This window comes from Toxoplasma gondii, chromosome IX, assembly GCF_000006565.2.
Source record: "Toxoplasma gondii ME49 chromosome IX, whole genome shotgun sequence".
NCBI lineage: Eukaryota > Apicomplexa > Conoidasida > Eucoccidiorida > Sarcocystidae > Toxoplasma > Toxoplasma gondii.
The window spans coordinates 4,653,605-4,679,393 of NC_031477.1; the positions used below are offsets into that span (position 1 = coordinate 4,653,605).

The following is a 25,789-nucleotide window of genomic DNA, read 5'->3' on the forward strand; positions in this document are numbered from 1 at the left end:
GAGTCCATCAATAGTGTCACCATACAATGTCCCACCACTGTGATTTCAAATTTGTATCCTCGACAGTAACTGATGTGTGCACAGCAGAGGAAACAATCATGACTCTGAAGACGTGTGAAGGGGACACCAATAACAAAAAGACATCTCCTATTACAGCTTTTCTGGTCGACGTTGATGGAAGCAACGCACCGGAATGGACTGTCGCAACCCCCGAGTCAAAGACACACTCTCTGACACTCCCGGCAGAAAACTTCCCTCGCGTAGACAAAAAATTCTTCGCAGGCTGCTTGAAAACGAGTTCAAGTCGTCAGAGAAACGCCGATGTCGAGTGTTTGGTGAAAGTTGACGTCAAAGCGAGGACCTCTGCAGTGAGGGACGGCGTCCTCATTTGCGCGTACGGAGACAAAAGCAACACATCTGTTCCTGAAGTGACGCTGAACGCAGAGAACAATTCCCTGACTATCCAGTGTGGTGAGGAGGGAGAGATGCAGCCCGACCCAAAATCTCTGACAGCTTACCACTGCACGGACACCAACATAGAGAACTGCAAGACCGTCGTGAACCTCACTGAGGTCATGCCCAGTTTCGCAAAGAGCTGGTGGACAGAGGATGACAAGAACGGGAAGGCACCTAAACTGGTGATTCCTGAAGGTGGCTTCCCTGCTCAGGAAGAAACGATCGTGCTGGGTTGCAACGTAAGAAGCAAGGTTTCTTCGAAGGGGCAGAAAGAGCAAGCGAACACAACCGCGACGTTGCCGACATGCAGAGTGAAGGTGACACTCACTGCTCAGCCCGCAGCCTCACACGCCCCGACGCCTTCGTGCCTCGGATTGATTGCGGTGGTTTTCACTCCCTTTGTTTCTTTCGGTGCATACTGAACTTCGTTCTACGATGGACTAACACGCGCATTATGCAGCACGCAGTTTTCTCCAGTTTCGCTGTGTGAGTTCTGAGCGTATTTGAGGGGCGGTATTCTAACGTGTAGGCTGTTTGTCTGTTCTGCCTTCGGGCTGTATTGGTCCGTGACGATGTTGTTCCGCATCAAATCATGCAGAGACAGATGTGAAGTTTCGATCTGGAAAGTTCATTGTTTCTGTCGACAGATGCCTTGTCTCAGTATAACACGCTAATCCTGAGTAAGCGCTTTGGTGTCCTCGTAGTGGAAGGAGATATTCCGACGCAGGGCAGTGGAATACCGCGAAAGCCAAAGAGAACGGAGCCGGTTAACTGCCAGCTCCCGACAGCCGAATTTAGACATCGTCTATGCGATCACTAAAAAAATAGAACAATGGAACCACTAGGTTCAGCCGTACTTCGTAGTGGCAACATATCGGCTGATCTTTTCTGCGGGTGCACTGCTGGCTAGCAGTTTTCGAGAACAACTAAGTTTACTCGTAGCTAAGGCTGACTTGTATACCAGATGGATTCAATCGTTGAACAATTCGTGCTAAAGGGTGGAGCAAACTCCCTCGAAACGTGGATACAGCGGAAGTGAACGTCTCACTTTGCTTGGTGCGTGCTCACCAGACAACTTTGAGGTTCTGCAGACCTCCGGAGCATGCAGTGCAGAAGGCATTCGCTCTCGAACCCGGTGAAGAGAGAGGGGGTACGAAATGCTGTTTCCGTTGTTTCCTTCTTGACGGTGTAATCTGCCTTTCAATAATAGCCCCCAAGTGGCAAGGGGATTCTTCCGCAGGCAACATCGGAGTAGGCTTTGAGTGACCGCCCACCAGACAGCCAGATAAGGCCCATAATTGCGGAATTTCTATACTCTAAACGGCACAGCCTGAAAAGAACCAAAAACATGAGGAAATGAAACGACGACAGCGGGAGTCAGCAGAAACAGTACTAAGTGAGCACTCCGTACGCCTCTACACTCGTGGGTCCTTGAGGGCGCTACAGGGAAAACTGCACACGCAATGACGAGACACGCCGTCAAGGGAACGGGGAGCTTTAGAAAGGATGAAGATGAATAGACATCGGAACCTTACGGAGGATCAAACAGCTGCTCATTTGTTTCCTTCCCGCCAGGGGACTTGTGATTCAGATTTTTTTAGAACTCCACTTCGCGCGCGTGCAGGCCGCAGCCCCGTCCTTTGTTGACAGGCGTCCCGGACGGCCCGTGAGGCAATGATGTCTGCGAAACTGCCATCTCGTTTAGCATAGATAACGAATTCGTGATTTACTTAGAACTGGTGCTATGGGGGAGAGTGGAGGAGTTGGAGAGGTGTTCGACAGTTGCTCGAGAAATTGTATGGCCAGGAAACTTAGGGCGGTTTTGCGTTTGACTTGTGTGTGTCTTGACGGGTGCCAAGGAATCACGTTCAGCTACGAGGCACAGCACAAGGCGGTTCCAACATTGTCCATCGAAGGGAGGTTACCCCCCCCCCGTGTTGCTCCAGCAGTGTATGTCACGACAAATCATGGTAGGGTATAGTTGCCATTGTCTATCCGTCTTTATTTGCCTGTAATACTGAGTCTTTGTGGTTGACTAGGTTTTCCATCAATCCGTGCCTGCCATCTGGTATCCAAAATGGAGCGTACGACTGCCATATCAAACAAGTTCCGAGCAGCGGCTGGGCTCCTGGTTGCTGTTCTTTTCATGTCGTCGCCGAGCGGAGTACGGGGACGTGCAGCAGCAAGAAATAAAATAACACCGAATTGCATGGCAAGCGACAACATTACCGCTTGTGTATGTAAGGAATCAGAAACGGCAAGCCTACGAAAGGACGGGCAGAGTGACAGCGCAACTCTCTCCGAGTCCATCAATAGTGTCACCATACAATGTCCCACCACTGGTGATTTCAAATTTGTACCCTCGACAGTAACTGATGTGTGCACAGCAGAGGAAACAAACATGACTCTGAAGACGTGTGAAGGGGACAACAATAACAAAAAGACATCTCCTATTACAGCTTTTCTGGTCGACGTTGATGGAAGCAACGCACCGGAATGGACTGTCGCAACCCCCGAGTCAAAGACACACTCTCTGACACTCCCGGCAGAAAACTTCCCTCGCGTAGACAAAAAATTCTTCGCAGGCTGCTTGAAAACGAGTTCAAGTCGTCAGAGAAACGCCGATGTCGAGTGTTTGGTGAAAGTTGACGTCAAAGCGAGGACCTCTGCAGTGAGGGACGGCGTCCTCATTTGCGCGTACGGAGACAAAAGCAACACATCTGTTCCTGAAGTGACGCTGAACGCAGAGAACAATTCCCTGACTATCCAGTGTGGTGAGGAGGGAGAGATGCAGCCCGACCCAAAATCTCTGACAGCTTACCACTGCACGGACACCAACATAGAGAACTGCAAGACCGTCGTGAACCTCACTGAGGTCATGCCCAGTTTCGCAAAGAGCTGGTGGACAGAGGATGACAAGAACGGGAAGGCACCTAAACTGGTGATTCCTGAAGGTGGCTTCCCTGCTCAGGAAGAAACGATCGTGCTGGGTTGCAACGTAAGAAGCAAGGTTTCTTCGAAGGGGCAGAAAGAGCAAGCGAACACAACCGCGACGTTGCCAACATGCAGAGTGAAGGTGACACTCACTGCTCAGCCCGCAGCCTCACACGCCCCGACGCCTTCGTGCCTCGGATTGATTGCGGTGGTTTTCACTCCCTTTGTTTCTTTCGGTGCATACTGAACTTTGTTCTACGATGGACTAACACGCGCATTATGCAGCACGCAGTTTTCTCCAGTTTCGCTGTGTGAGTTCTGAGCGTATTTGAGGGGCGGTATTCTAACGTGTAGGCTGTTTGTCTGTTCTGCCTTCGGGCTGTATTGGTCCGTGACGATGTTGTTCCGCATCAAATCATGCAGAGACAGATGTGAAGTTTCGATCTGGAAAGTTCATTGTTTCTGTCGACAGATGCCTTGTCTCAGTACGTGTGGCAGCGCCTGTTATGGATCGCTTTGTGCACGGAATTCAAGTTTGGAAGATGCCAGTTTGTTTTCCGCTGAATTCGTGTTTGCTTTTGATGGAAACTGCTCTGAGCAACTACTCAGGAGAACTAGTATATCTGATCAATTTGAAAATGTCGCTGTTTCCTTCAAACAATGCCTTGTGGTGGGGAATACCCACTCTTCTGCGGCCGTACCACTGCACTGGGGAGTTGCATGGTATGGGAGAGACTCTGGAGGTAGGAAGTTGCTAGAATCACCATGAATCACACCTTGAAAGGGTCAGTTTCCAGAGGGAGCTGTTTTAGTAATATATGCATATATATATATATATATATATATAAATATTGATAGGTAGTAACGTTTCTAATATATATCTCCTCACACAAAGAGCTGCAGTATGATGATCTTCTGCCGCCATGCAGGAGTCGTACCCCAGTAGTGCTCGTCGCCAAAGTTATTCTAGAGAATGAAAGGGATCTATTTGTTCATTCGTGTACAGTCTAATTTGAGTGCGAGAGCGGGGGAAATTGCATCCCGCGGTAGTTGATTTTTCATCGTCTTGGTGAGTGCTACCTGAAGGACGTCCAGCGTGTATGCATCTTTGTCTGATCCAGAACACGGCGGAACTCACGCATTCTTTCTAATCCATGAGGTACATAGAAAGAGTGTGCAAGCAACTGACTGAGACCCCCTGCCCTTCCTGACGCTTCTGTAGAAAGGAGTAGGACTTTTTCTTCCTCACGAATGCAAACTCCCTCTCATTCGTTTCTCGAAAGACTCGGCTGATAACAGACATTCGTTTTGGATCCTTCACTTTTATGTCCTCGTAGATGCCGTGAAATACTTGCAAGTAACAACTTCAAACATGCCCTCTCTTCTCTCTTTCCGTTCATGCTCTCAACCACGCCCCTCGTTTCTATCCTATGTCACCGCCCCTTCTGCCGTTCTTCTTGCGGCTCTGCGTTTCTCTTTGCCCTGGCTTCCCAGCCTTGCTGTTACCTCTGAGTGCTTCTGTCTCTCTCTTCCCGTTCCTCTCTTGCACCTCCACGACTTATTTTTCCACCGGAGATCTCGACTTTTTGAATCCTGCCCGAAGAATGTCAACGAAAGGGCGTCTCCACATGACAACCTCGTTCGAAACATCGTCTTTTTGGGAGCCTCGTTTTCACTCACGCCTCCGTTCCTTCCCGTGTGTCTGCTCGTTTCCCTTGTGTCTTTTCATTTCTTCTTCTCCTTGCAGCCTGTTTCCTCGTTTCTGCAGCTCTGCGCTTCGCAGTTCTTTCCCACCCGGCTTCTTTCCTCCCACAGCTTCTGCACCTTTCGCTTCACCCACAGCCAGAGCAACTGAAGAAGCACCGGGCCCCACTTGGCCGCAGCTTTTCTAAACAGAATCGAGTAAACGCGATGTCTGAGTTCTCTTGAAACTGCCTGCCGGCTCTCTTCTGTCTCACACCCTTCTTCTCTTCTCTCGGCGATCAGCTGCATCAACTCGGAAACCAACTCTCCCTCGACACAGCCCAGACACCGGAACGATGAAGGCGAAGAATTCGTGGGGTAAAGCAGAGACAACATGGCGACACAAGAAGACTGAAGAAGACGGCTGCTGTTGCTACCCCGAGAATGGGGACAAATCGGACACTGTTCCCCAGCAAGCGAGAGGAGATGCGACCGCACTCGCGCCGGCTCTGCCGCTGCGGCTGCTTCAGCTACGTGGTTGAAAGCTCGGCTGTACATACACCTCAGGTTTCGTGCGTGGCGCTCGAAGGAAGGCAGGCCAGAAACAACGGACGAGAACTGGAGACGGAAAGAGGAGACGAGTTCTTCTTTCGCTCTCTCCATGAAAGCCAGGTAAGCTGGGAGAACAGAGAGTTCACAGAAGGCTCGCGCCAGCACTTCTGTCTGCCTCTCCACCCTTCGTCGCTGGAACGCGCTTCTTTCTGTCCCTCTGCCAAACCGAGAAATCGAATGCGTGACACGCTGGCGCCCACCAGGCAAGTGGAAGCAGAGGAAGGGAGGACCAGCAAGGAAATGGAAGATGTTCTTCCACGAGTCGACAGTCGAAAGAGAGACCTTCTCTGAATTCATGCTCGCGTCTCCGAGCTTTGCCCGTTCGTCGCGCTCGTCTCCCTTTCCCTTGTGTCGCCCCCACGGTTTCTCTTTCACTCGTTCCTTGTCTGCTGCCTTTGTCCGCTCTTCGCTGCCTTCTTCGCCTCTTCCCTTCACTCCGCCTCCACCTGCCTCTCCCATGTTGCTCTCGCTACCGTCTGCCTTCTCGTGTTTCGAAAGCGCCGCCTCCAGCTCCGAGAAGCTCCTGGACACCTGCTGCGCAAACGCGCGAGAACGAGACAAGAGCGAGTCCTCGACAGAGGGACCTTCTTCTTCACTTGCGCCTGCCCTTCTGCCTTCCGACCCAAGTTCCTTCGTCTGTTCTCTTTTGCTGTGTCCCGCAGCCTCTCCTTCGGTCTCCCCCGGAGAGGCGGCTTTCTGCAGATCTCTGTGTTCGCGGCTGTCCGTCGCGCGAGAGAACAAGCAGTTGTCCGTCTCCTCCACGAATCGAAGGAGCTTGCTGCGGTGTACGGCCAGCGCCTCATCCCACCGCACGTGGGGCAGGTCGGGAAGCCACGTCGATGGGGCGGCTCCTTCGGAAAGATGAGCCAGAGGCGCAGCGAGAGAGAAGGAGAGACGCGGATTTGGCGGAGACCCTGAGAGTTCCGAAGACCAGGGTGGGAGGGTCGAGGAGAAAGATGATCGAGAAAACGACACAGGATACGGGCGCGAAGGCGCAAGAGCGAACCCAGAGGTCGACAGAGGGGAGCACGAGTTCGAACGAATGCTCCTAAAACGAAGACTACCGCACTTCCTCCCCCAGGCACACTGTGTCTTCTGAAACACACAAAACCGACAGCGTTTCAACGAGTGAGCGAGACACAACAAGAGGAAAAGGGCGAGAGAAAAACACACGGAGATGCCACCAGTCAGCTCTATATGTTGCGTAAGAAGTCTCCGGATAAAGGACAAGAGAGACACACGCCTGTTCCGCCTTCCTCCTCGTCTTCTCCAGAAGCTGTCGTCGACGTTTCGTCTCTCCTCCAGTGTGTCTGGCCCTCCCGTCAGGTGAAGTCCGTCTACGCACCGTCCGCCGTTCGCGACTTTGCCTCCGTCCTCTTCATTCCCTTCTGTGTTCTCTTCACCGGCGTTGTCTCCTCGCTGTCTCGGCTGCATCGCTCGACTTGGGTCCGCTCTCGCCCTCTCGTCCTCGCCGGAAGAGAGCGAGGGTGAGAGAGGACCAGAGGGATGAAGAAGACACGCAGGAGTTCCACAGAAAAACCTCCGACCACCGACTCTTCCCCCAGTGCGACATCGAGCACACGGCTGCTTCGTGCACTCGGACTTTCCTTCTCTTCCAGTGGCGCTGTACGTCTGACCCTCTCCTCTCGTTCGCCTGCCCACGTTGTCTTCCACTGCTTCTAAACGTGCTTGACTCCTCTCCCCTCTTTTTTCCACGAAATCTGCGCTCCGTCTCTCGTCCTCACCCCTGCATGACTCACCGACGGTCTCGTCATCTGCGCCGCGAAAAGGACGCGGAGACGAGGACCAGGCAGCCCCTACGGACACTGCTGATAAATGCTCTCCACTGCGCTGAAAGAAAAACGAAGGTGGTGGGGAAGGGGGAAACGAAGAAAGACGACCAGGACACAAAACGGGAGCAGAGAGCCGGGCAGCGCGAGAGAAGTGCATCCCTCTGCCGAGGGTATGTGTAGGCGTCCGGTGAGAGGAAGCAAAGAGCGGCGCCAGCTCGGAAATGGGAGGCGCAAGAACGGCGAAGAGGAGCGACACTACCACGGCCAACAAACAAAAAGACGTCCGGGATACAGTAAACAGCGTCGTCCCTCTCTTCTTTCTCTGCCTAGCCACGCAACCTATGCCTAAAACGCGGGTCAAAGTAAGCGCCGATTCGTCGGTGTTCACCCGCCTCACAGAGGCCAAGTGGCTGTCCAGAGTGGACACGGCAACGGGGAAAAGAACGGTGTTTCCCGTCGCCATCCTTCGAACGGCCAGAGCCTGTCTTAACGCAGACGATACAAGTCATTGCCCGGCGATGCAGAACAGATATCCCGGAAAACCCAGTCGGCACTTCCGGTCGAAACACTGGGACGCGAAAACGTGTCAACGGTGTCAACGGCGCTCTTTTGAGGTGTATCGACACCGCAGCTTTCGCGAGTCGCTTTTCAGCAGGGGCCCGACTGTCAGGGCACTGAACTGACGCACGAAATACGAAATCTCACGCATTTTCCTGTGTTGTCAGCCTGTCTTCACAACCGCTGGGTGTCTCAGAAAGGACGATCCTGGAGAAAATAGGCGGGAAAAAAGTGACGGTGAAACAAGGTAGAAAACGGACTGCAATTTGACGCCCGCGACAGCTGGGTCTCAACGCAGCTGCGTGTGCTGGTGGGTCTGCCGCGTCCACAGCTTTGTGGAACACCATAAACCAACGCACTCTTTACATTGTACAACGAGATGCACGCTTCTGACACAGATTCGCAGCAAAGTCTGTTCCACCCAGAGAGAAGCATTTCAGATCTCACCGCATTCTCAACGAGTTAGGATCGTCCTTGTTGTCTGCCGCATTCTGTCTCTCGATGGCGAAAGCCGGGGCCCCACGAAAACGCGGCCCGCGTGCGCTGTGTCTCGTGCGACTTTTCTCTGTTGCGCCAGGACAACATTGTCCGTACCAGCCAGAGAAGTGAAAAAGCGTTTTGCATTTCTCTTGGTTTTAAGTTCTGCCTGCGAATCCTCAACAACGCAGACGACGGGAGCGGTGGGGTAGAACAGGCTTGTTAGCTTCCTCTGGTACGCAACAGGGCGGTGTCTCTTCGTTGAATTCGATCTGCAACGATCACTCCTGTAAGTACTATCTTAACGATGCTCTCCAACAGCATGGAGAAACTGGAGCCAGTAAGCAAAGAGCAGAAAACCAAAAGCCTCGTCAACATCTTGATTGTCCTCCTCTGTGACCCCCGCAGAAATGGGCGACTTGCCGCCAGGCAGGGACTCGCGTTGCAACTGAGGAAGAACCTGTACACTCTTCTGGCGCGTCGATGAACATTCCGTTTGTAGAGACTGAAAAGGACATCGAACAAATGCCGCGCACGAGAGCAACCAGACGACGTTCTACCTCAACGCATGCAAATGAAAAACTATCTTTATAAGTTGTGGCATACAGAGAGTTCGGCATGCTTAGTTGCGTCTGTGTAGGCGCAGGTCTTTCCTGCTTCCAGCCTCCTCAACGACAGTGGTGCGACTGGAGTGCCAGAGTAGAGACTCGTGGAACAGGAAGTCGAGAAACGCCGAACGAGATGGTTCAAATTCCATGATTCACGCTTACGACAACGGATTTGTAGCCGTCGATTTACACTTGCGGGTAAATATTTCAGCCATGTTATCGTCGATGCAACCTTGAGATTCTTTCCTCAGGGTTCCTTCTGTTCGTTTCTCGGGAGACAAACATTTTGGTCGAGCTGCACCGACAAATGAAGTGTTTTAGAGCGCAGGGATCACGTTGCTTCCTGTGTTCCCCCTCGTTACGAACAGAACAACAAAGGCAAAATACCCACACGGCGAAGGAGAAAAATAAAGAGGACATGCGTTTTTAGCTCCGGTTCTTCCACGAAAACTTCAAACACATCGAAGAAGTGCTTCTCGCTGGCTGTCTGCGTTTCCTCTTTCTCGTTGGTCGTCCCTCCCGACGGTTTCCACACAGACAGGGGAATGCCCCCAGATATGGAGACATGCACATGTTGGACGCACATTTCCTTATGGCCGTACGGTGCATGCAAAAAGTTGCATAGATATGTTTAAGTGCGCTTAGTTCGCTGTCAGTTCTTTGACGTGGACCTACAGAGATACTCTGTGTCCTCTGGTGCTGTTCCGACGACAGCTAGACGCCGAGACGGGTGGAGAAGAAGCAGCGGTCTGCGTCGACGTCGTTGAGAGCTGTCTCAAATCGAGAGCGACAAACACAGACAGAAACGATTAGCTTTCTTTTTGTGTCTTCTTGAGGGTTTTCCTTCGACCGTTCTTCTCTTCCTGAAGACAGCAGTCTGTTGAGAGACACCGGAACTCAGCTGCTTCGTCGTCTCGTCGGGCATCTGCCGAGACACGCTTCAAAAAGTTCAACGAAGAACGGTATACGTGGAGACATGCCTTCTGTGGGATGGTGGTAAACGGTGGGAACATGCCTGTGTAGGTGAGGAAAGGAATCTCTGATACGCGATTCGGCTATTGTCGCTACTCTCTGTTTTTATCCGATCCGAGTTATGCCTATCTTTCTCGTGGTCCGGTGACACATACAGAGATATCATTCCTTACATCGTGAAGGCCGAAGATCGCCTCTCACCAGGTCATCTCTTTCGTCCTACACTCACTTAGAAGTATACACGTATCATACTATGGACGTATGCATGCGTGCTTACAAACAGACATCATCTAACAAATGTACGGGTATGTATGTACTCTTCTTAAAGTCTGGTGAGTCATTGCGTTCTCATGCCGTTTTCTTCCGTCTAGGAGGACATTTCAACTTTTCTTCGCGCTTTTCTTCTGTTTCTCTGTCGACAGCCTTCACCCGACAGCCATGGAGACTGCTCTTCTGTCTTTTGACCAAGGTAGCTCAGCGTCCTCTTCTGCCCCCTGTTCTTCTGCCTCTTCTTCTTCCGCCGCACCTCCCATACAAGCAGGAAAAGAATGCAAGGAAAAAACAGAGAAATTAAAGAGGTGGGAAAGTTCAGAATCTTTGAAAGAATCGAGGGGGCAAGGAAGCGCCGCACGGCCTCCGGTGGCTGCCGCGGCAGCGAAGCGCCTGCTGGCGGGTGATGAGACCCTGAAGAGGGTCGTATCAGACATTGAACAACTGGCGAACCTCCGGAGAAGAAATGTACAAAAGCACGGAAGAAAGAAACTTTCTCACGGCGACAAACCCAGCAATGCATGCATACCATTCCTCGGGTCGACTCACACACGTTCATAAAGACAATCTCAGAGTTCCTGTTCTCTAGGAGACACGAAAGGAACGAATGGTGCCTAGTGGTCTGGCCGCCGCGACTCTCCAGCCGTCCAGAGTGCCTTTTTCGAAACTGCATACGTGAAACAACGGAGAGATGGAAGACACGAAACCTTAGAGAAAAATCCAGAAGACGTAATGTCAGCATATAAACACGGAGAGGTGTCCACCTCAAAAATACAGATTATGTGTATAATATATATATATATATATATATATATATATGGTAAAGGGTGGACATATGTACCACTGGCTATATACGTATGTGTACTCTGTGTAATGCAGATGTAGCTAGATGTATCTAGGTATCTACCTACGTACCTACGTGGATCTGCACTTGATATATATATATATATATATATATGGATCCCAGAGAAGTGGACTCATGATGCTCTGTGCTGAACTGCACGTTCGCTTTGCCACCTTGTTTGTTTCTCTGTTTTTTTTTCTCGCGTTTTCAATGCGTGTCTATGAGCCGTGGAAAGCCGCGATCTCACCTACCGCATTCGACAAACAGCACGGACTGACTGTGCTGGATCCGGCGAGAAGGAAACTTGCTTCGCCGTTCCGTGTCACGTTCCTGGTCAGTGGGTCGAGGGTTTCTTTTTTGAACTCAGAAGTAGCCTGGAAAAAGTTGACTGTCTTTCTTTTTTCAAGGAAGAGCTGAGGCAGAACCACTGGAAATACGTGGAAGAACATGAAGAGCTGCGCGCAGTCCTCAATGACTTTGCGGCTGCCGTCCTTGTCAGTCGACCGGTGAGGAAACACATACCGGAAAAAGTCGAGAAAAGAACGACTTCCGCGGAGGCGAACGCGGCAACTCTCACTTGGAGAGAAGGCGACCGTACACCTCGCAAAGAGCAGAGGGGGAATAAGACTCAACACAACGGCGACAAGAGAGAAGCACAAGAGACAGGGAAACAAGGACGCAGAAAAGACATAAACGAGAAATATGGAGAAGGAACGACGAGCCCGACATAAGAACAAGGCGCCACTCAGAGAATGTGCTAAGGCTTTCGCGGACGTTCCTACCCCTCTGGGTCCTCATGATCACTTTCTCTGATACTCGGCCGCTTCTCTTCAGGATGACATCTACGCCTACGCCAAGGACTACTTCTCGTGCTTCATTGAATGAGAGACAGAAGAAAACGAAGAAAACTCCTGGGCGTCTTCCCCGCCTCTCTCCTGTGATTGCCTTTTTCCAATGTGACTCGACACCCACAAATCCATGCATTTACCTTGCCATACACCCATATATATATATATATATATATATATATTACGCCCATAAATGCAAATATATATATATATATGTATATATATTGGGAGAGGCCGTGACCTGAACCCGAATGCATGGACAACGCTGTAAGGGGATACCTCATCACGTATACATTTTCGCGTATGGAAATATGCAAACAAAGAGATCGTCGTGTATGTGTGGGCACCAGGTGTGATGTGCACGGTGTCACCGCGAGGACATCGCAAAAGGACTTTTAGGAACAGTTTCGTCCCCTGTCCTGTTCCTTTCTGCCACCCTCTCTCCGGCTGCTTTGTTTCCTCGGTCGCTTATGTGATGTCTCGGGTGACAATCTGGTTTGGGTCTCGAGCCGTTGGAAACCTGGTTTTCGTTGGGATGCACGGCGTCTGCTCGAGCTCCGTGTGGACCAGGCTGTCTGTGCGCCAGTCCTGCGCCAGGAAAAGGTTCTTGTGAACTTCTGGAAGTCTCTTTCGAGAGGCCACAAAAAGAAAACTGAGAGGAACTGGGCGGCCTGGCGCTCGCGCGCAAGACACTGCGTGAACGCCCTTTCGGCCGAGGAAGACATGCGCCATCGGCGCCCCGCGGGTCTTACGCTTCGAACGGAAGGCTTTAAACAAGAGAATCGACGGTTAAGAAGCCGTTTGAAACCTGAAGGTGGAAACGGTTTTGCACTGCCTTTAAGCACTGAGACAAGATGAGACCAAGTTGTCGTACGAAAGAGTGGACCTGATAAAACGCGAAGAGACCTGATCGGTCGCTTCAGGTCTCGTTCGCCGCGACGCATGTCGCAGGATCTCTGCGTGGAGACAACACCGCCAGCGTCACGCGCCTACCAGCAACAGACGCACAAGTATGCTTTTCATGCGGACAAGCATGTCCAGAAGGTACACAGGGAAAAACACGCAGAGAGACGCAAGGAGTCTCGCAGCCAGACGCCTGCATATTTGTGTGTCTGCGAGGCTCTGCAGAGCCGGCGCTCCGGCGGACAAGGCCCGCAGGGCAAGCGAAAGCGAAGACAGGAGACAAACGCATCTAAACCGGCAGATCACCTCGTAGAATACACATTCCCCAGAAAACGGTCGTTTACAGAAACCCAGGCATCCCATTTTATAACGTGAAGCACGGAGTCTAGCTTCAGATGTTATCTGGGGGGGGGGGGCGTGCATGCCTGGCGACACACACCATACGGAGAGCAGAAAGTGCATCTTCACAGGTGCAGAATCTTCGAGAAAGCGACGACGCTGTACGCGCCACGGCATTCGCATGCACCTCATCGAAGCGGCTGCGAGGTTCCATCTGGGAGCCGACAGCAAACGAAACGTTCAGAGACTCAGGGACGAGTCCAAGCGTCTCCCCTCATGGCTCGTCCACCGCGCGCGCTGGACCTAGGTGGAAGAAGAGCTAGCGAAGAACGAAGTTGCTTCTCCCTCGAAGCTTTCTCGCGTCTGTCTCCTCGTTCTTAGCCGTTCGACTTTTGTCTTTGACTCGGGCCAGGCGCCGCTCTCTCCTCAACCTGCTCTCTCGGTGCGAGCGAGAGCAGACGACAGGCAAACTCGCAAAAAATGCTTCACTGCCACCAAGTCTTCATCCCCAGTCCATCATCGTCGACTGCCCCCTGGACGCACACCCGCGGAAGAGAAAAAACGACCGATCAAAGGAAAACGCAAAAACGTTTGTGAAGATGACACACACACACAACAGACCAGACGACGAAGAAGGAGACAGACGAGAGAGACAACAGAGCGGCGAACTGAAGAAGGGGGAGAAACCGACGGGGAGATCCCTTAAAAACCGCCGTCTTCTCAATTGGGATCCTCTCGGTACCTGCGTTCCCCGCAGCTTCTGTTTCTCCCGCCAGCGAAAGGAGCCTTGTCTGTCAGTTGCCACAGAGGTACTCGCATGCATTCGAGCGCCGTTCCTCCAGGCTCGTTAGACTTCCTCAAGACGGAACAGCCAAGAAGTCTTTCCCTACGGCATGCAAACGCCAACGGCCTCTCTCAGCCTCCAACACGGGGGCCTGCCGAAAACAGGTGCATCCGGTTACCTCGTCTAATCTCTTTTGCGCTGCTGACAAAGAAAGAAACGTCTTCAGAACAAAGGCAGGGACTTACGAGAACAACCATCGGCGCCAAACCCATACGCTCCGCTCCAGCGACCAGCTCCTGAGTTCCTGCGCCTCCTGTTGGAACAGAATACGCAACAATCGCTTTTCTCGCGCATCATCTGTGCCAAGGCGTCTGCATCCTAGACGTCCTTCTGGACCTCTCCCTCTGGCTCGCTTTCTTGTTCTTCCTCGATATCTCCCCCTGTTCGCCATCTCCCTCTCTCTCTTGGTCTTCCACCTCCCTTCGAGACCTCCTTGCTTCACCTGTCTCTATTCTCTGCAAGCGTGCAGTTCCGAGCCTCACCCACTCAGTTCTCGCTTCTCTTCTCGTTTCTCTTCTCGCTTCTCTTATCGCTTCTCTTCTCACTTCTCTTATCGCTTCTCTTCTCGTTTCTCTTATCGCTTCTCTTCTCACTTCTCTTCTCGCTTCGCTTCTCACTTCTCTTCTCACTTCTCTTCTCACTTCTCTTTTCGCTTCTTCTCTTTTCGCTTCTTCTCTTTTCGCTTGTCCACGCTCGGTGCCTCACCGTTGCCGTCGGCGAGCGCCTGGTCGAAGCGGATTTCCTGCACACGGAAACGAATCGCCTGCTGAAGCGGAGCGTACTCGAGCTCATGGTCCTCGAACCCCCACCACCAGCGCTCGGAGGCCGCGTTGAATCCCTTGGGCTCCCGAAGCGCCGCCGCGGGGATGTAGACGTCGTGGAAGAAACCCAGCGAGACTGTCAAGAACACAGACACGCGAGCGCGAGAAGTCTGGAGGACAACGGAACGTCAGAAGCAGAGGGCACTGAAGCGAAACGCCCTGGGGAAGACGCGCCTCTTTGCGGCCGAGAAAGGAACGCAGGCAGAAGGCACAAACGGAGAAGAGCGGCGAGGAAGAAAAACACAGGAGAAAGCGAGAGCGTTGGCGATGTATGAGGGCAGCGCGAGGAGTCACAGGCTTAACAACCAGTCGTGAGCTACACCACTGACTTCGACTACCACTGCGAGACGAAAAGTTGATATTTGAGTTTCTTGCCGCTCGCCGCATCGGAGATTCACTGCGCTGTCGCGAGCTCCAGAGCACACAGGGGAGACGCGCTTTCACTCCAGACGCGCCACTGAGAAAAAGCGAAGCTCGCGCGCAGGCCGCTTGGCGCTTCGGAGAAGAAGCGACAGAAGAGGCAACACACAGAGACAAAGAAACGACGGTCGGAAGCAGTTCGGCATGGAAGGGAGAGACGGCGCAGGACTGAACTGGACCAGCGAGACGCGCGAGTGAGACAGAGAGCTCGCAGAACGCGGGAGCGCTTCTCATACTTCGCAAGCCGTGGTTGTCGGAGTGCATGAGGGTACCCTCGAGGATTTCTCCCTGAAAAGGCCGGAAGAAGACGAGGGAGAACTCAACTTTGTACCGTGCACTCCCATCGCCAGACCTAATCGTCGCACTCTGGATGCGCCGGAGCTCGTAGAACGCAACTGCCAAGCCGCAGTTCACCACAACCTGCGCAAGCGGAAGCAAACGCGACAGGAGAAGAGCGATCAAAGGCAGAGGAAGGGAGAAGGGGAAGGAGTACGAGGAGACACCAAGGAAGGCGAGATAAGAAACACAGCGAAGGACAGTCAAGTGGAGACATGATGAGAGGACGCAGAGAAGAGAACGCGAAACACAGATTCGGCAGGAGAGGAGAGAAAGCCACGGATGAGAGTGGGGAACGAACGCAAAGAGAACCTAAGAAAGAAGCAAAACAGTGCCGGAAGAAGAGGAAGAAGAAGAGGCAGATGCTCAGTTCGTTCTTAAAAGAGCGAGGCAGACAGGCACAGAGCCGTCGCTGCGTCTGGTCTGAAGTTTGCGGTTGAAGCACAGCATGGCGACGCTGAATTCGTTTTCACCACTGTTTTAGCGTTCCTGAGCTCCGTTGATGCGGCTGAGAATGAACCTTGTGTACCGAGCGACGCGAAATCGTGGTTTCGTCTGTGTCAGACTGAACGTCAAAGAAAAGAAGCACAACTACTGAGGCAGACGCGAACCTTGTTCAGGTATTTTTCTTCGATCGCTTTCCGCAAGACTTCTCCTTGATTCTTCATTTGGGTCTCGGGAAGGACGGAGACCGCATCTTGGAGAAGAGAGATGACGAACATCTTCTCCGCGAAGACTGGAACAGCGAACCACGGGAGGAAGAGGTATCTGACGACCAAGAGGAAAAACGGAGCAAGTGGAGAACGAACGACAGCGATAAGCAAAAGCCGCGAACTTGAAAACGGTGGTGCCAGCTGCCGCGAAGAAGCGCCACAGGAGACAGGGCCAACCGTGGGTGCGTTGCGGAGAGGCACAAAGACGAAAGAGGACAAGTCCGCGAGAAGAGAAGAGACACAGAGAAATACGGAGAAGAAAGGAAAGCGTGGAAAAGGAAAGAGATTCCAAAAGAAAAGCAGGTCCTGACGAGCGTCGACGTTCTTCCGAGACACACTCGAGACGACGCATGCGTCGATTCGCGACCCAGAAAAAGAGAGGAAGAGAGACAGGACAGGAGAGAAACAACACAGAAAAACGAAAACGAGAGAAGAGCACGGATGACGCAAACACAGGAGACGTTTCATCGCTTTTATAGAGCAAAGGAAAACTCGCAGCATGTCATGTGACCCATCAACCTTTCCTCTTGACAGCTGCATGCATACAGAGAGCTGTTCGGAGACTTGTTTGCCTCAGTGCATTCCCAGCATCCTTTTTTCTTACACGAAACTCCTGACTCGACCGGCAACAGAGATCTCTTTTTCAATCGCGCGGACAACTTTCTCTTCTCTTCTCGATCTTCTTTCACTGCATGCCTTTTCGCCTTTCTCTTTCCTCTCTCGGTGTCGTTTTTATACCCTAAACGCTTTCTCTCCCTGTTCTCTGTGTTTTTCTTGCTTTCTCTCCTCTTTTAATCTTTTCCTCTCAGCGTCTCTTCCTGCTTTCCTTCTGTCTCCTTTTCTTGTCCTCTGGTTTCGTTTCTCTGCCTCCTCTCCCGCACTGTCTCCCTTTCGTCTCTCTTTCCGCGGCGAGTCTGCGCCCTGTTCAACCTCGGTCTCTTTTCTCTTCGGCAAGCTTTCTCTTTGTTCTCGACAGTTTCCTCCAGAGTATTGTCAGAATAGAACTTTAGGTTTTGAAGGACTAAGCACACCATTGTTGATCGTAATTTTAGGTTTAATCACATCAAAAAAAAGATTCTGTGCTGAGACTCGTTCAGGTAGACAACAGAAAGCCGTTCTCCCTGTTTTTTGTCGTTTAGGCCTTCCCCGCTTGCCTATGAGTTATCTGCAGCTCTCGTAACAGGGTAATCAAATACGCCGCCGTTGCGCTTCAGAAAGACGCTCAGATTCGAAGTCTCAGTTCCTCATTTCCCTCATGCGTTGCGACCTCTCTTTTTTAAGTTCCTACTGTCGCCGTCCTGTGGACGTCTCTCTGGGTCTTTGTGCGTCGACCGAGGATCTCTCGCTTCCACGGGAACTCTTCAAGTCCGTAGGACTCTAACGATAGCTCGATCCAAGTACGCAGATACAATTCGGGTTTCCTTCACGTACATTGCTGAAGAACTTCGCGTCGAGGAGCCGTAAACACAAAACAGGTCTTTCTCTGTCTCCACTTGTGTCTCTCTCTCTACATGACTCTCTGCCTCGCTCTCTGTGCCTCTCTTTGCACATGAACTCGAGACTTCTGGCTGCCAAGTCGCTCAAAGAAGATGAGTTCCCCTCGGTTTAAAACTGCAGCTGGCGTTTACTGTTTCTCAGAGCTACGCGGGGAACCACCCCACTGGACAGAACAGAAGCGACGGTGCAAGTCTTTCTGCGGTGCCCGACTCTTCTTTTGTGTGTGTTCACTGTAGCGTCTCGCAAATGTTCAGCGCGGACTTAGTGCGTTTGGACCCCCTCGTTTCTTGTTCGCCTCCAGTCCTTTCCTTGAATAAAAGGAAGAAACCTAACAGGAAAAGAGGCACTTCGGTCACGACGACAAAAGCTCAACGCCTGCAGCCGCCCTCTCTGCAGGCAGCAGTGCTGTTCGGTTTTCCTTGCAGAGGACAGTCCCCGACTCCGTCGGATGTCGAAAAATACGCATCCGCGAGAGCGTTCGCTTCTTCGTGTCTCTCTCGAGTGAAGGGGGTGAAGTCCGGCATCGGATCACTGGAACAAGGGGAGAGAGAGAGCGGCAGAAAATCCACGCCGAAGCGCGCGCGACAGAGAAGTACCACCGATGCCGCTTTCTACACAAAGCGAACCTTCTCGGTATCCTCAGTCCCGTCACTCACAGAGTTCCACGGAAACGCGGAAAGGCCGCCGCAGAACGCCAGCGAAACGGAGACACACCTGACAGATCTGTTCGTATACTGACAGATCTGCATGCGTGCAGAATTTCATAGTTTGACTCGTTTGAGACTAGTAGACAATTGGAGAGACAGAAAGGCACTGATCCACTGTGCCTGCGCTTCAATTATAGTCAAGGTCGCACTGGAAAACTTGCGTATCTCTTTCACTGTGCACAACAATGTAGCCGTCGCTTCACTTACAATCCCCGTGCGTCACAAAAAGCATTGGCCGTATGCCTCCTCTCTACGTATGCAACCACACCTTCACTCCCATTCACATCCAACATCAAGAACACGCATATATATATACATATATATATATATATACATATATGTATATATATGTATATATATGTATGTATATGTATGTATATATATGCATATGTAACTGACTGTATACATGTGCGTGTATATACGCGACTGCCGTGTGCAGACAAATGCCGCGTTGCGACTTCCCTCGATAAGCCGCTTTGGCAGTGACTCTCGAGTTTTTTGTTGACTTTCCCTCGCGAAGGAGGCAAAATAAGATTGGCAAGCCAACCACAAAGAGATTCAAAAAAACAAACATGTCGGAAGTTAGATAATACCCGCGCACAGATGCAGCAGTTCCCGGACATATATCTACCTATATAAATATATATATATATATATAGATAGATAGTAGATAGACAGAGAGACAGATAGATACATACGCACTTATATATACGCATATAGAGCCGGCAGACATCGGCCCTTTTGTATACATATATTATATATATAGTATATATATATATATTTGGGAACTTGATACACATAGGTCTGTCTGCATGTATATATATATATATATATATGTATATATGTCACTGAGGACGAAAGAGGAACTGTGGTAGATTTATTTGACAGTCCAGAGAGCATCGAAAGGTGAGATGTGGAGAATCAATTTTACGCCGACGGGGAGGGGGAAAGAGACAAGGCCGTCGATGGCTACCATGGCGTCGGGGGAGAGAGCGAGGATCTCGACGCGGCGTGCAATGCCTGCACAGCCTTTGCATGAGAAGATGCTGGAAAACGCAGAACACAGTCGAAAACCAGCATGAACAGAAGAAGGCGAAAGAGAGGCAGGAGCGGATTTTTTTGACCGTTCTCGGCGTTTACTCGTTTCTCCCGGTCTTTTTTCCAGACAGTTACCGCGAATTTTGACAGAAACGCACCTGTTTTCGATCGGCTCGCGGACGAAGAACCTCATCACGGGCATCGACGGATGAAAAAGCAGCTGCTGGTTGATTCGTTCGCGCACCGCCTCCCAGTCGACAGCGTCTGCAGTCGCCGACACACACAAACTCACGGAAGACTGCACAGGAGCGAGGTTTTCACCAGGCGAAACCAAATGGAAGAAGACGCAGCGAGTGCGAGACGAGATGATGCAGAAAGGCGCGCGCGCGCGTTGACTCCCCACAGAGAGAGAGGAAACAAGAGAACTGATGAAGCAGAGCAGAACAGATCGCGGACACAGAAGCCGATCAACGCGAGACGACTCTTGCAGCGGCCATCTGAGGTTTTTTAGTTCACTTCGAGAAACCAGATGCTCGAAGACGCGTCTGTTCGCGTCCCCTCACCGACCTCCATCTGCTCGTTGATGTGTGAGGAGACTTCCGAAAATAGGCGAAGGAGACGCAAACGTACGACATGTATACCCACACATGCAAGAGGGAATCGAAGAAACGCAGCGGAGCAGGTCAGAGGAGACGACGAGACGAGAGCGAACGGCGGCTCTGTAGGTGAAAGGCGTGGATTGCCGCAGTCGCGCGCGCTGTGAGAGACGCGTTGAAGACTGAACATGCGCTCACCGGAGTCGAAAGGGAGGTTCAGGGAACGGCGAAGCTCTTCAGCGACGGCTTTCACCTGCTCCGTGCGAGTCTTGCTCATGTTGAAGGACCAGGCGCTCGACCCCGTTCCTGCACAGACGCCGACAGCCGACGGAAGCCTGCATGCAACCGAGGTTTTCCACGCAGATCTCCGGGGATCTCTGCGGATGTCTTTTCTCGTCCGACACTCAGATCGAAGACGTCGAACTGAACGCGTTCACCTGGACGCGAGCACAGCTCCACGCAAAAAACTGGCACCCGCACAAACATCTACATAGACAGGCTCCATCGTTTCTCGTCGATCTACCTACAGGCGCCCACAGAGAGCAGACAAATGTGCATGCACCGGTGCGTCCGGAAAAACAGGACCTGCAGGAGGGTGCAGCTCCGCACCGCTCTGCGCGCCAGAGAGCGCCGCCTGCAGCCCTGTAGGCGGCCTCACCAGTCAGCGCCGCTCACACCCGCCCCCGCATTCCCCTCACTCTCTGACCTGTGGCGACAAGGAATCCTGAGCTTTTGTATCGGCGCGGTGTGTCTTGGTCGATCTTCACTTCCGCGTAGCATGTACGCGAGCTGTCACATTCGCCAATGAAGACGTCGTTGAGCGCGCTGACTCCCAAGACGCGACGTTCCACTTGGCGCGCGTCACCCGTCTCGGCTGCGTCTCCTCGTTGAAGCGCTCCCCCGCCTGCAGGCGCAGAGAGCCGCTCCGAAACTGCGGCAGAGTCCACACGCTCCAGAGGCAGCAGAGACGTGAGGCCTGCATGCTCGCGGCGCCGCTGCTCGACTCGCTGCAAGATGTCCGCTTCTTGGGCGCGCAGGTACTCCAGTTCGACGCGAATTCTCTGGCGACAAATCGCAACGCCCTCACCGTCCATCACGTAACGCAGCACAGCGCGTACGTAGTCGCGACTTGCGCGACTTCTCGTCTCTGCGTCTCGCTCCTCCGAAACGTCCCCAGAAGGAGCGGAGCCAGAGGACGTGGAGGACCACGATACAGAAGAAGTTGAAGAAGAGGAAGAAGAAGTTGAAGAAGAGGAAGAAGAAGTTGAAGAAGGGGAGGGTCGACGCGGGGTGATGAATCGCGGATGGAAGGTAGGGACTTGCACGCAGTGTTCGCCGTCGATTGGCGAGAGGACAGGCGAGACGCATGCAGTCGCAGCGTTTGAGGAGAACGAGGTCTCTCGTTGGGGAGCTGTGGCCTCTGCAACGGGCGCAGACGACTCAGACGAAGGCTGCGAAACCTGCGAATGAGGTGTGGGTTCTTCCTCTGTCTTCTCCCCGTCGCACCGAGACGGCGACGAAGAGCCCGTGGTGCAAAAATCTCCCGACTGCGTTTCTCGGCCGGTTTTTCGTGTGTTTCGTCCTTCCGGGACCGCATGAGGCGTCGATTCTCCTTCGCGCTGCAACAAGGCTTCGTTGTCACATCGCGGTCGGAATTTCGGCGGCCGGTACGCGACGCACAGCTTTCCCTCGGATCGCACTGGGTCGGTGTTGAATCCCCAGAGCCAGATTCCATCGGGAGAGAACGACCAGCCGTTCTTCCTGACTTCGCTGTCCAGCCCCCTCCCTGCCTCACTCTTCTCCTCCCCCGTCCCCGCGGCTTCTGTCTCTCCACTCTTTCTCTTCAGTGCGCGGTCCTCGTCCGCTTCTCCATCAGGAGGTCCCTCCGCTCGCGCTCCCTGACTCTCCTCGAGAGCCGCCATGAAAGAGGCAGCCTCGAGGAGCGTTCCGTCGCCTCCCGCGGCGATGACGGCGTCAGGGGGGAAGGCCGCGGAGGCGCTTTTCCTCAACACAGCGCGCCGGCCATGACTCACCGTGTTCCCGAAGCTCCGCGCCTTGATCAGCGTCGTATGAACTCCCCACTCATCCTGCAGTTGCCGAACCAGCTCCCGGACGTTTCTCACATGGTCCAGATGCGTCGCGTACGCCTGCGGCATCTGCTCGCGAAGCTGCGCCGCCAACGCATGCGTCTCTGCAGAGAGTCGACTAGCCTCCCTCTGGCCCCTGGACAAAGCGCCTGCAGAGAGCGCAGGAAACGGAGACGAAGACGGAGAAGGACAGAGAGAAGAAGACGGAGAAGAAGAAGAGAGAGAAGAAAGGGATCCCGGAGTCGAGGCAGGGGGCGTGGAAGAGTTATCTGGATTCCGAGAGGGTGGCTTGTCTTCTTGCGGCTCTCGCTCGCGCAAGACATGCAGGCGCTGCTCCAGCTCGAGCTCGTACCGAGTGACCTTGTCCAGGACGACGACGCGGCGAATCTCCACTTGCGGCGGACTCGGCAAATCGAGGCGGCCCGACCGCCGGACGGTCCGAAGCGGCGCACACGAAGACATCGCCGCATAAGGCGAACAGCCGACAGAAGAGACGGGGGAGGGAGGAGAGAAAGGAGAAGAAGAAAAGGGACGCAGAGTCGATCGAGGAGAAGAGACGGAAGAAGCGGATGCAGAGAGCCCCGGCGAAAGAGTAGAGGGGGAAACGTTGAAAAGGTTGGTTTGATTAAAGTCACAGACCGGCGAGGATCCCGCGGAAACAGCATCCAGGAGGTTGAGAGGGAGGGAGCGTTGCTGCCATGAGGTCCACGCATGCAGCTGTGAAGTCTCCATTGCTCGACCTCCTCCACCCTGCTTTGTTTCCTCGCTGTCACCGTTCTCTACAAACGCTCCCTCGTTCGAGCAGAAGGCCTGTCCGTCCTGTGGAGCTCCAAGCGACTCGGAAGATCCCTGGCCAGGACTCCACAGCCGCCGGACGGAGACGGTCCGGCAGCAAGTGTCTCCTGCCGACGGGTGAGAGTCGCGACTCTTCGCCAGGTCTGCCGGTGCCTTGGAAGCCTGTCGACAGCGGACGAACTCCAACGGCGACTGAGACGGGAGGAGGCACGACGAGGAGAGACGCTGGTGAGAAGGCGAGGGAAGAAGAGTTGAGGCGGAGATCGCCAGTGGAGACAAACCAGGGGCACAAGAGCGAGAGGAGGTGCGCCACGGCGCGCTTGGCGCGCGACGCTGCGGAGAGGCGTCCACGTTCCTGCTCACCTGGAGAAAGTTGCAGGGGATCGCAGGAAGAGAGAGAGAGGAAGCGAAGCCGAACGACGAGGCAGAAGCAGAGGAGGGAGCCGACGACGTAGAAGAGGAAGGCGAATAAGTGGAGCGTCGTAGACAGAGAGCGCGCGCGTGCGACGACGAAGAAACCGAGAGAAAAGAGCGACAAGTCGAGGGAGGAGGTCGCGCGTAAGAGAGGCCGCACAGCCACCATGCTTTGAATGGAGGAGGGAGAGCCATGCTGATGGAGAGCGGACACAGCGGCGACGTCATCAGTCCAACGCCATTGTCGTTTTTGACAAGTTGCGCATGAAAATCTACACAGACACACGTACTCGATTCATGCGCCTCCGTTTCTCCGGGAGGAGGATTTGCACCTCGGGAAGGTCTCGCATCTGCGCATCTGTGAGTCGCGACCTTTCCACACCGAGTCGGAAGATGGACCAGACGAAGACGCGGGGAACGGGGCGCATAGACGGAGAGCAAAGGCCGCGGAGAAAAGAGAGAAGAGCCAAGCAGCAGACGAACGGAAAAGAAAGAAGACTCCGAGGAAGCGCCGCGTGCTCCATGCATCCGTTCCGGAGAAACCGGTGGTCACGTCGCTCGACCATGCGGCTGAGACAGCGCAGCAGAATCGCGCCGCCAGCGAGTAACGCGGAGACGACAAATCGCGAGAAACAAAAGAGTTCCGAGGCGGCCAGCATGCACAAGGTCCTTGGTATCGCTTTTGACAGGAGAAATCGATTCTCTGCATCGTAGATCAGCGATTTTTGTGCTCTGACCGCTTGGCGCCAATCGACGCGACAGGACATGCGCGCAGTGTGCGAACTCTCCTGGACGCGTGGCGCGCCTCCGTTTCGCCGTTTCGCCCACAGCAGCGCGAAAAAAGACATCGGAAACGCGCAAGAAGTTCCGCGGCAGAGAAACACACGAGAGGCAAGACACAAACAGATGAAAAGAACGCCTGGCGCGAGCCCTGACTCGTATCCAGCTCTCTCGCGGTGCTTCGTGGATCGACCGTCGCGCTTGCCGCGGCGCATCTCTGTGCTACACGCAGACGCTGTTCATGCCTCACCCGCCGCGCTCTTGTTGCGCTTTTTGGTGAACCGGCCGCCGCCTTGAGTTGTTGACCGGCTCGACATCAGAGAGCACAGCGTCTCATTTGCGGCATGCAGTTCTCTCTTTTTACGCCGTAGACGGCGACAGAAAACACAAGCAGAGCAGACAAGAACCCAGAAGCAAGAGATCCACTCGCCGTGCAGCTCGCATACAGCATCCGCCTCGGACACACACATGCTGTCGTTAAAGCTGCAGATCCGCAAATAAAGCGAGGAGGAAGAGAAAGAGCAGTACGTCAGGAACGGCGGTACAGCCTCACGAGTTTGAAGAGATGGATGGAGGAGGCGTCGTACATCCAAAGGTCCGCGCACATCCCTGGGTGGGCGAATGAATCACAAACTCAGTCTTCCGGGGTGTGCGAGAGACTAGCCACGGGGGGTCCCTTCGTGCTGGTACTTTGCCAGAATTTGTGTTGTTGAAACCTCCCTGAAGTGGCAGTAACGATGGAATTCTTCTGATTAACGGCACCACAACGAAGAGCAGGCTCTGGGTGGGGGCTGCTGCTGCCTCTTTCACCAAACGTCGGAAGGCTACCAAAACGCCTTAACCGTCGAGGCAGAAAGCACTTTCCACTTTCTTCATCTATATGGATCTTGCGCACAGCGAGGCGGGTGGATGTCGGAGACTCAGCAACTCAACCCGTGCCAGGCTAGCGAGAGGTATATCAAAAAGACCTTCAAGATCTAAACCAGTCGTCCAACTCGTAGGATATAGTCTCCAGAAAAAGCTTATAAATAATCCAGTCTCAGAGATGATTACTCCCAGGACGATGGTACTGATCAGACTAGCATCTGAGTAGTAGTTTTCTCCCGCGTCAGATAACCGGCAGCGTCTACACCAGGGCAAGGCCTCTTCGCTCAACACTCGCTCGATGGCACCGCGAGTTGTGAACGCACTTGCGCAGAGAACAAACGGAAGAAAAGCAGAGAAAAACTTGTCCATGGAAACTGCAAGATATCATGCGCATGGTTGCACGCTGTATGCAACAGCAGAGTCCAGAATCTCCATCACGAAGAGCAGTCTCTCCCTTGTCGCTCTAAGAAGTTACGCGGAGACACGCCTCCTACCGGAAGCTGGAATTGCGGATTAGCAAATCCTCGAGACGGAACGTTTCAGCAGTTGCCGTGGTCACATGTGACGCGACTGTTTG

The 25,789-nt window shown here is 53.1% G+C and overlaps 5 protein-coding genes across 5 annotated transcripts; 3 read left to right on the forward strand and 2 right to left on the reverse strand.

Moving 5' to 3' along the window:
* Positions 1-485: 485 nt before the first annotated feature.
* SRS36E (SAG-related sequence SRS36E) lies at positions 486-878 on the forward strand (the record flags this gene model as incomplete). Its single annotated transcript, XM_018782165.1, has 1 exon — positions 486-878. One exon carries the CDS (start codon positions 486-488, stop codon positions 876-878), a length of 393 nt encoding a protein of 130 aa, XP_018636489.1.
* Positions 879-2,473: 1,595 nt separating this feature from the next.
* SRS36D (SAG-related sequence SRS36D) lies at positions 2,474-3,637 on the forward strand (the record flags this gene model as incomplete). The annotated part of the gene is made up of 1 exon (XM_002368528.1): positions 2,474-3,637. Exon 1 carries the CDS (start codon positions 2,534-2,536, stop codon positions 3,635-3,637), a length of 1,104 nt encoding a protein of 367 aa, XP_002368569.1. The 5' UTR covers positions 2,474-2,533.
* A 1,125-nt stretch (positions 3,638-4,762) lies between these two features.
* TGME49_292290 (hypothetical protein) lies at positions 4,763-5,245 on the forward strand (the record flags this gene model as incomplete). Its single annotated transcript, XM_002368529.1, has 1 exon — positions 4,763-5,245. One exon carries the CDS (start codon positions 4,763-4,765, stop codon positions 5,243-5,245), a length of 483 nt encoding a protein of 160 aa, XP_002368570.1.
* A 7,264-nt stretch (positions 5,246-12,509) lies between these two features.
* Positions 12,510-17,383, reverse strand: TGME49_292310 (RNA polymerase Rpb7, N-terminal domain-containing protein). The gene is made up of 5 exons (XM_002368530.2): positions 16,330-17,383; positions 15,619-15,802; positions 14,847-15,038; positions 14,327-14,394; positions 12,510-13,830 (listed from the first exon to the last, which is right to left on the reverse strand). The coding sequence occupies exons 1-5, from the start codon at positions 16,969-16,971 to the stop codon at positions 13,783-13,785; spliced, it is 1,134 nt and encodes a 377-aa protein (XP_002368571.2). The 5' UTR covers positions 16,972-17,383; the 3' UTR covers positions 12,510-13,782.
* A 1,224-nt stretch (positions 17,384-18,607) lies between these two features.
* Positions 18,608-25,334, reverse strand: POLR3H (DNA-directed RNA polymerase III RPC8). The gene is made up of 4 exons (XM_018782166.1): positions 20,976-25,334; positions 20,468-20,575; positions 19,832-19,937; positions 18,608-19,681 (listed from the first exon to the last, which is right to left on the reverse strand). Exons 1-4 carry the CDS (start codon positions 24,091-24,093, stop codon positions 19,513-19,515), a joined length of 3,501 nt encoding a protein of 1,166 aa, XP_018636490.1. The 5' UTR covers positions 24,094-25,334; the 3' UTR covers positions 18,608-19,512.
* Positions 25,335-25,789: the final 455 nt, after the last annotated feature.

Coding starts and splice junctions, on each gene's coding strand:
- TGME49_292310 (XM_002368530.2), bottom strand. CDS start 16,971: ATGCAGCTGTCAAGAGGAAAGGTTGATGGGTCACATGACATGCTGCGA. Junction 15,039..15,618: donor CGACAACCACGGCTTGCGAA/GTATGAGAAGCG, acceptor TGTTCTTGACAG/TCTCGCTGGGTTTCTTCCAC. Junction 13,831..14,326: donor TGGCGCCGATGGTTGTTCTC/GTAAGTCCCTGC, acceptor GTGTGCGTCCAG/GGGGCAGTCGACGATGATGG.
- POLR3H (XM_018782166.1), bottom strand. CDS start 24,093: ATGCATGGAGCACGCGGCGCTTCCTCGGAGTCTTCTTTCTTTTCCGTT. Junction 20,576..20,975: donor AGGATTCCTTGTCGCCACAG/GTCAGAGAGTGA, acceptor GCGTCTGTGCAG/GAACGGGGTCGAGCGCCTGG. Junction 19,682..19,831: donor CGCGAGCCGATCGAAAACAG/GTGCGTTTCTGT, acceptor TGCGTTTTCCAG/CATCTTCTCATGCAAAGGCT.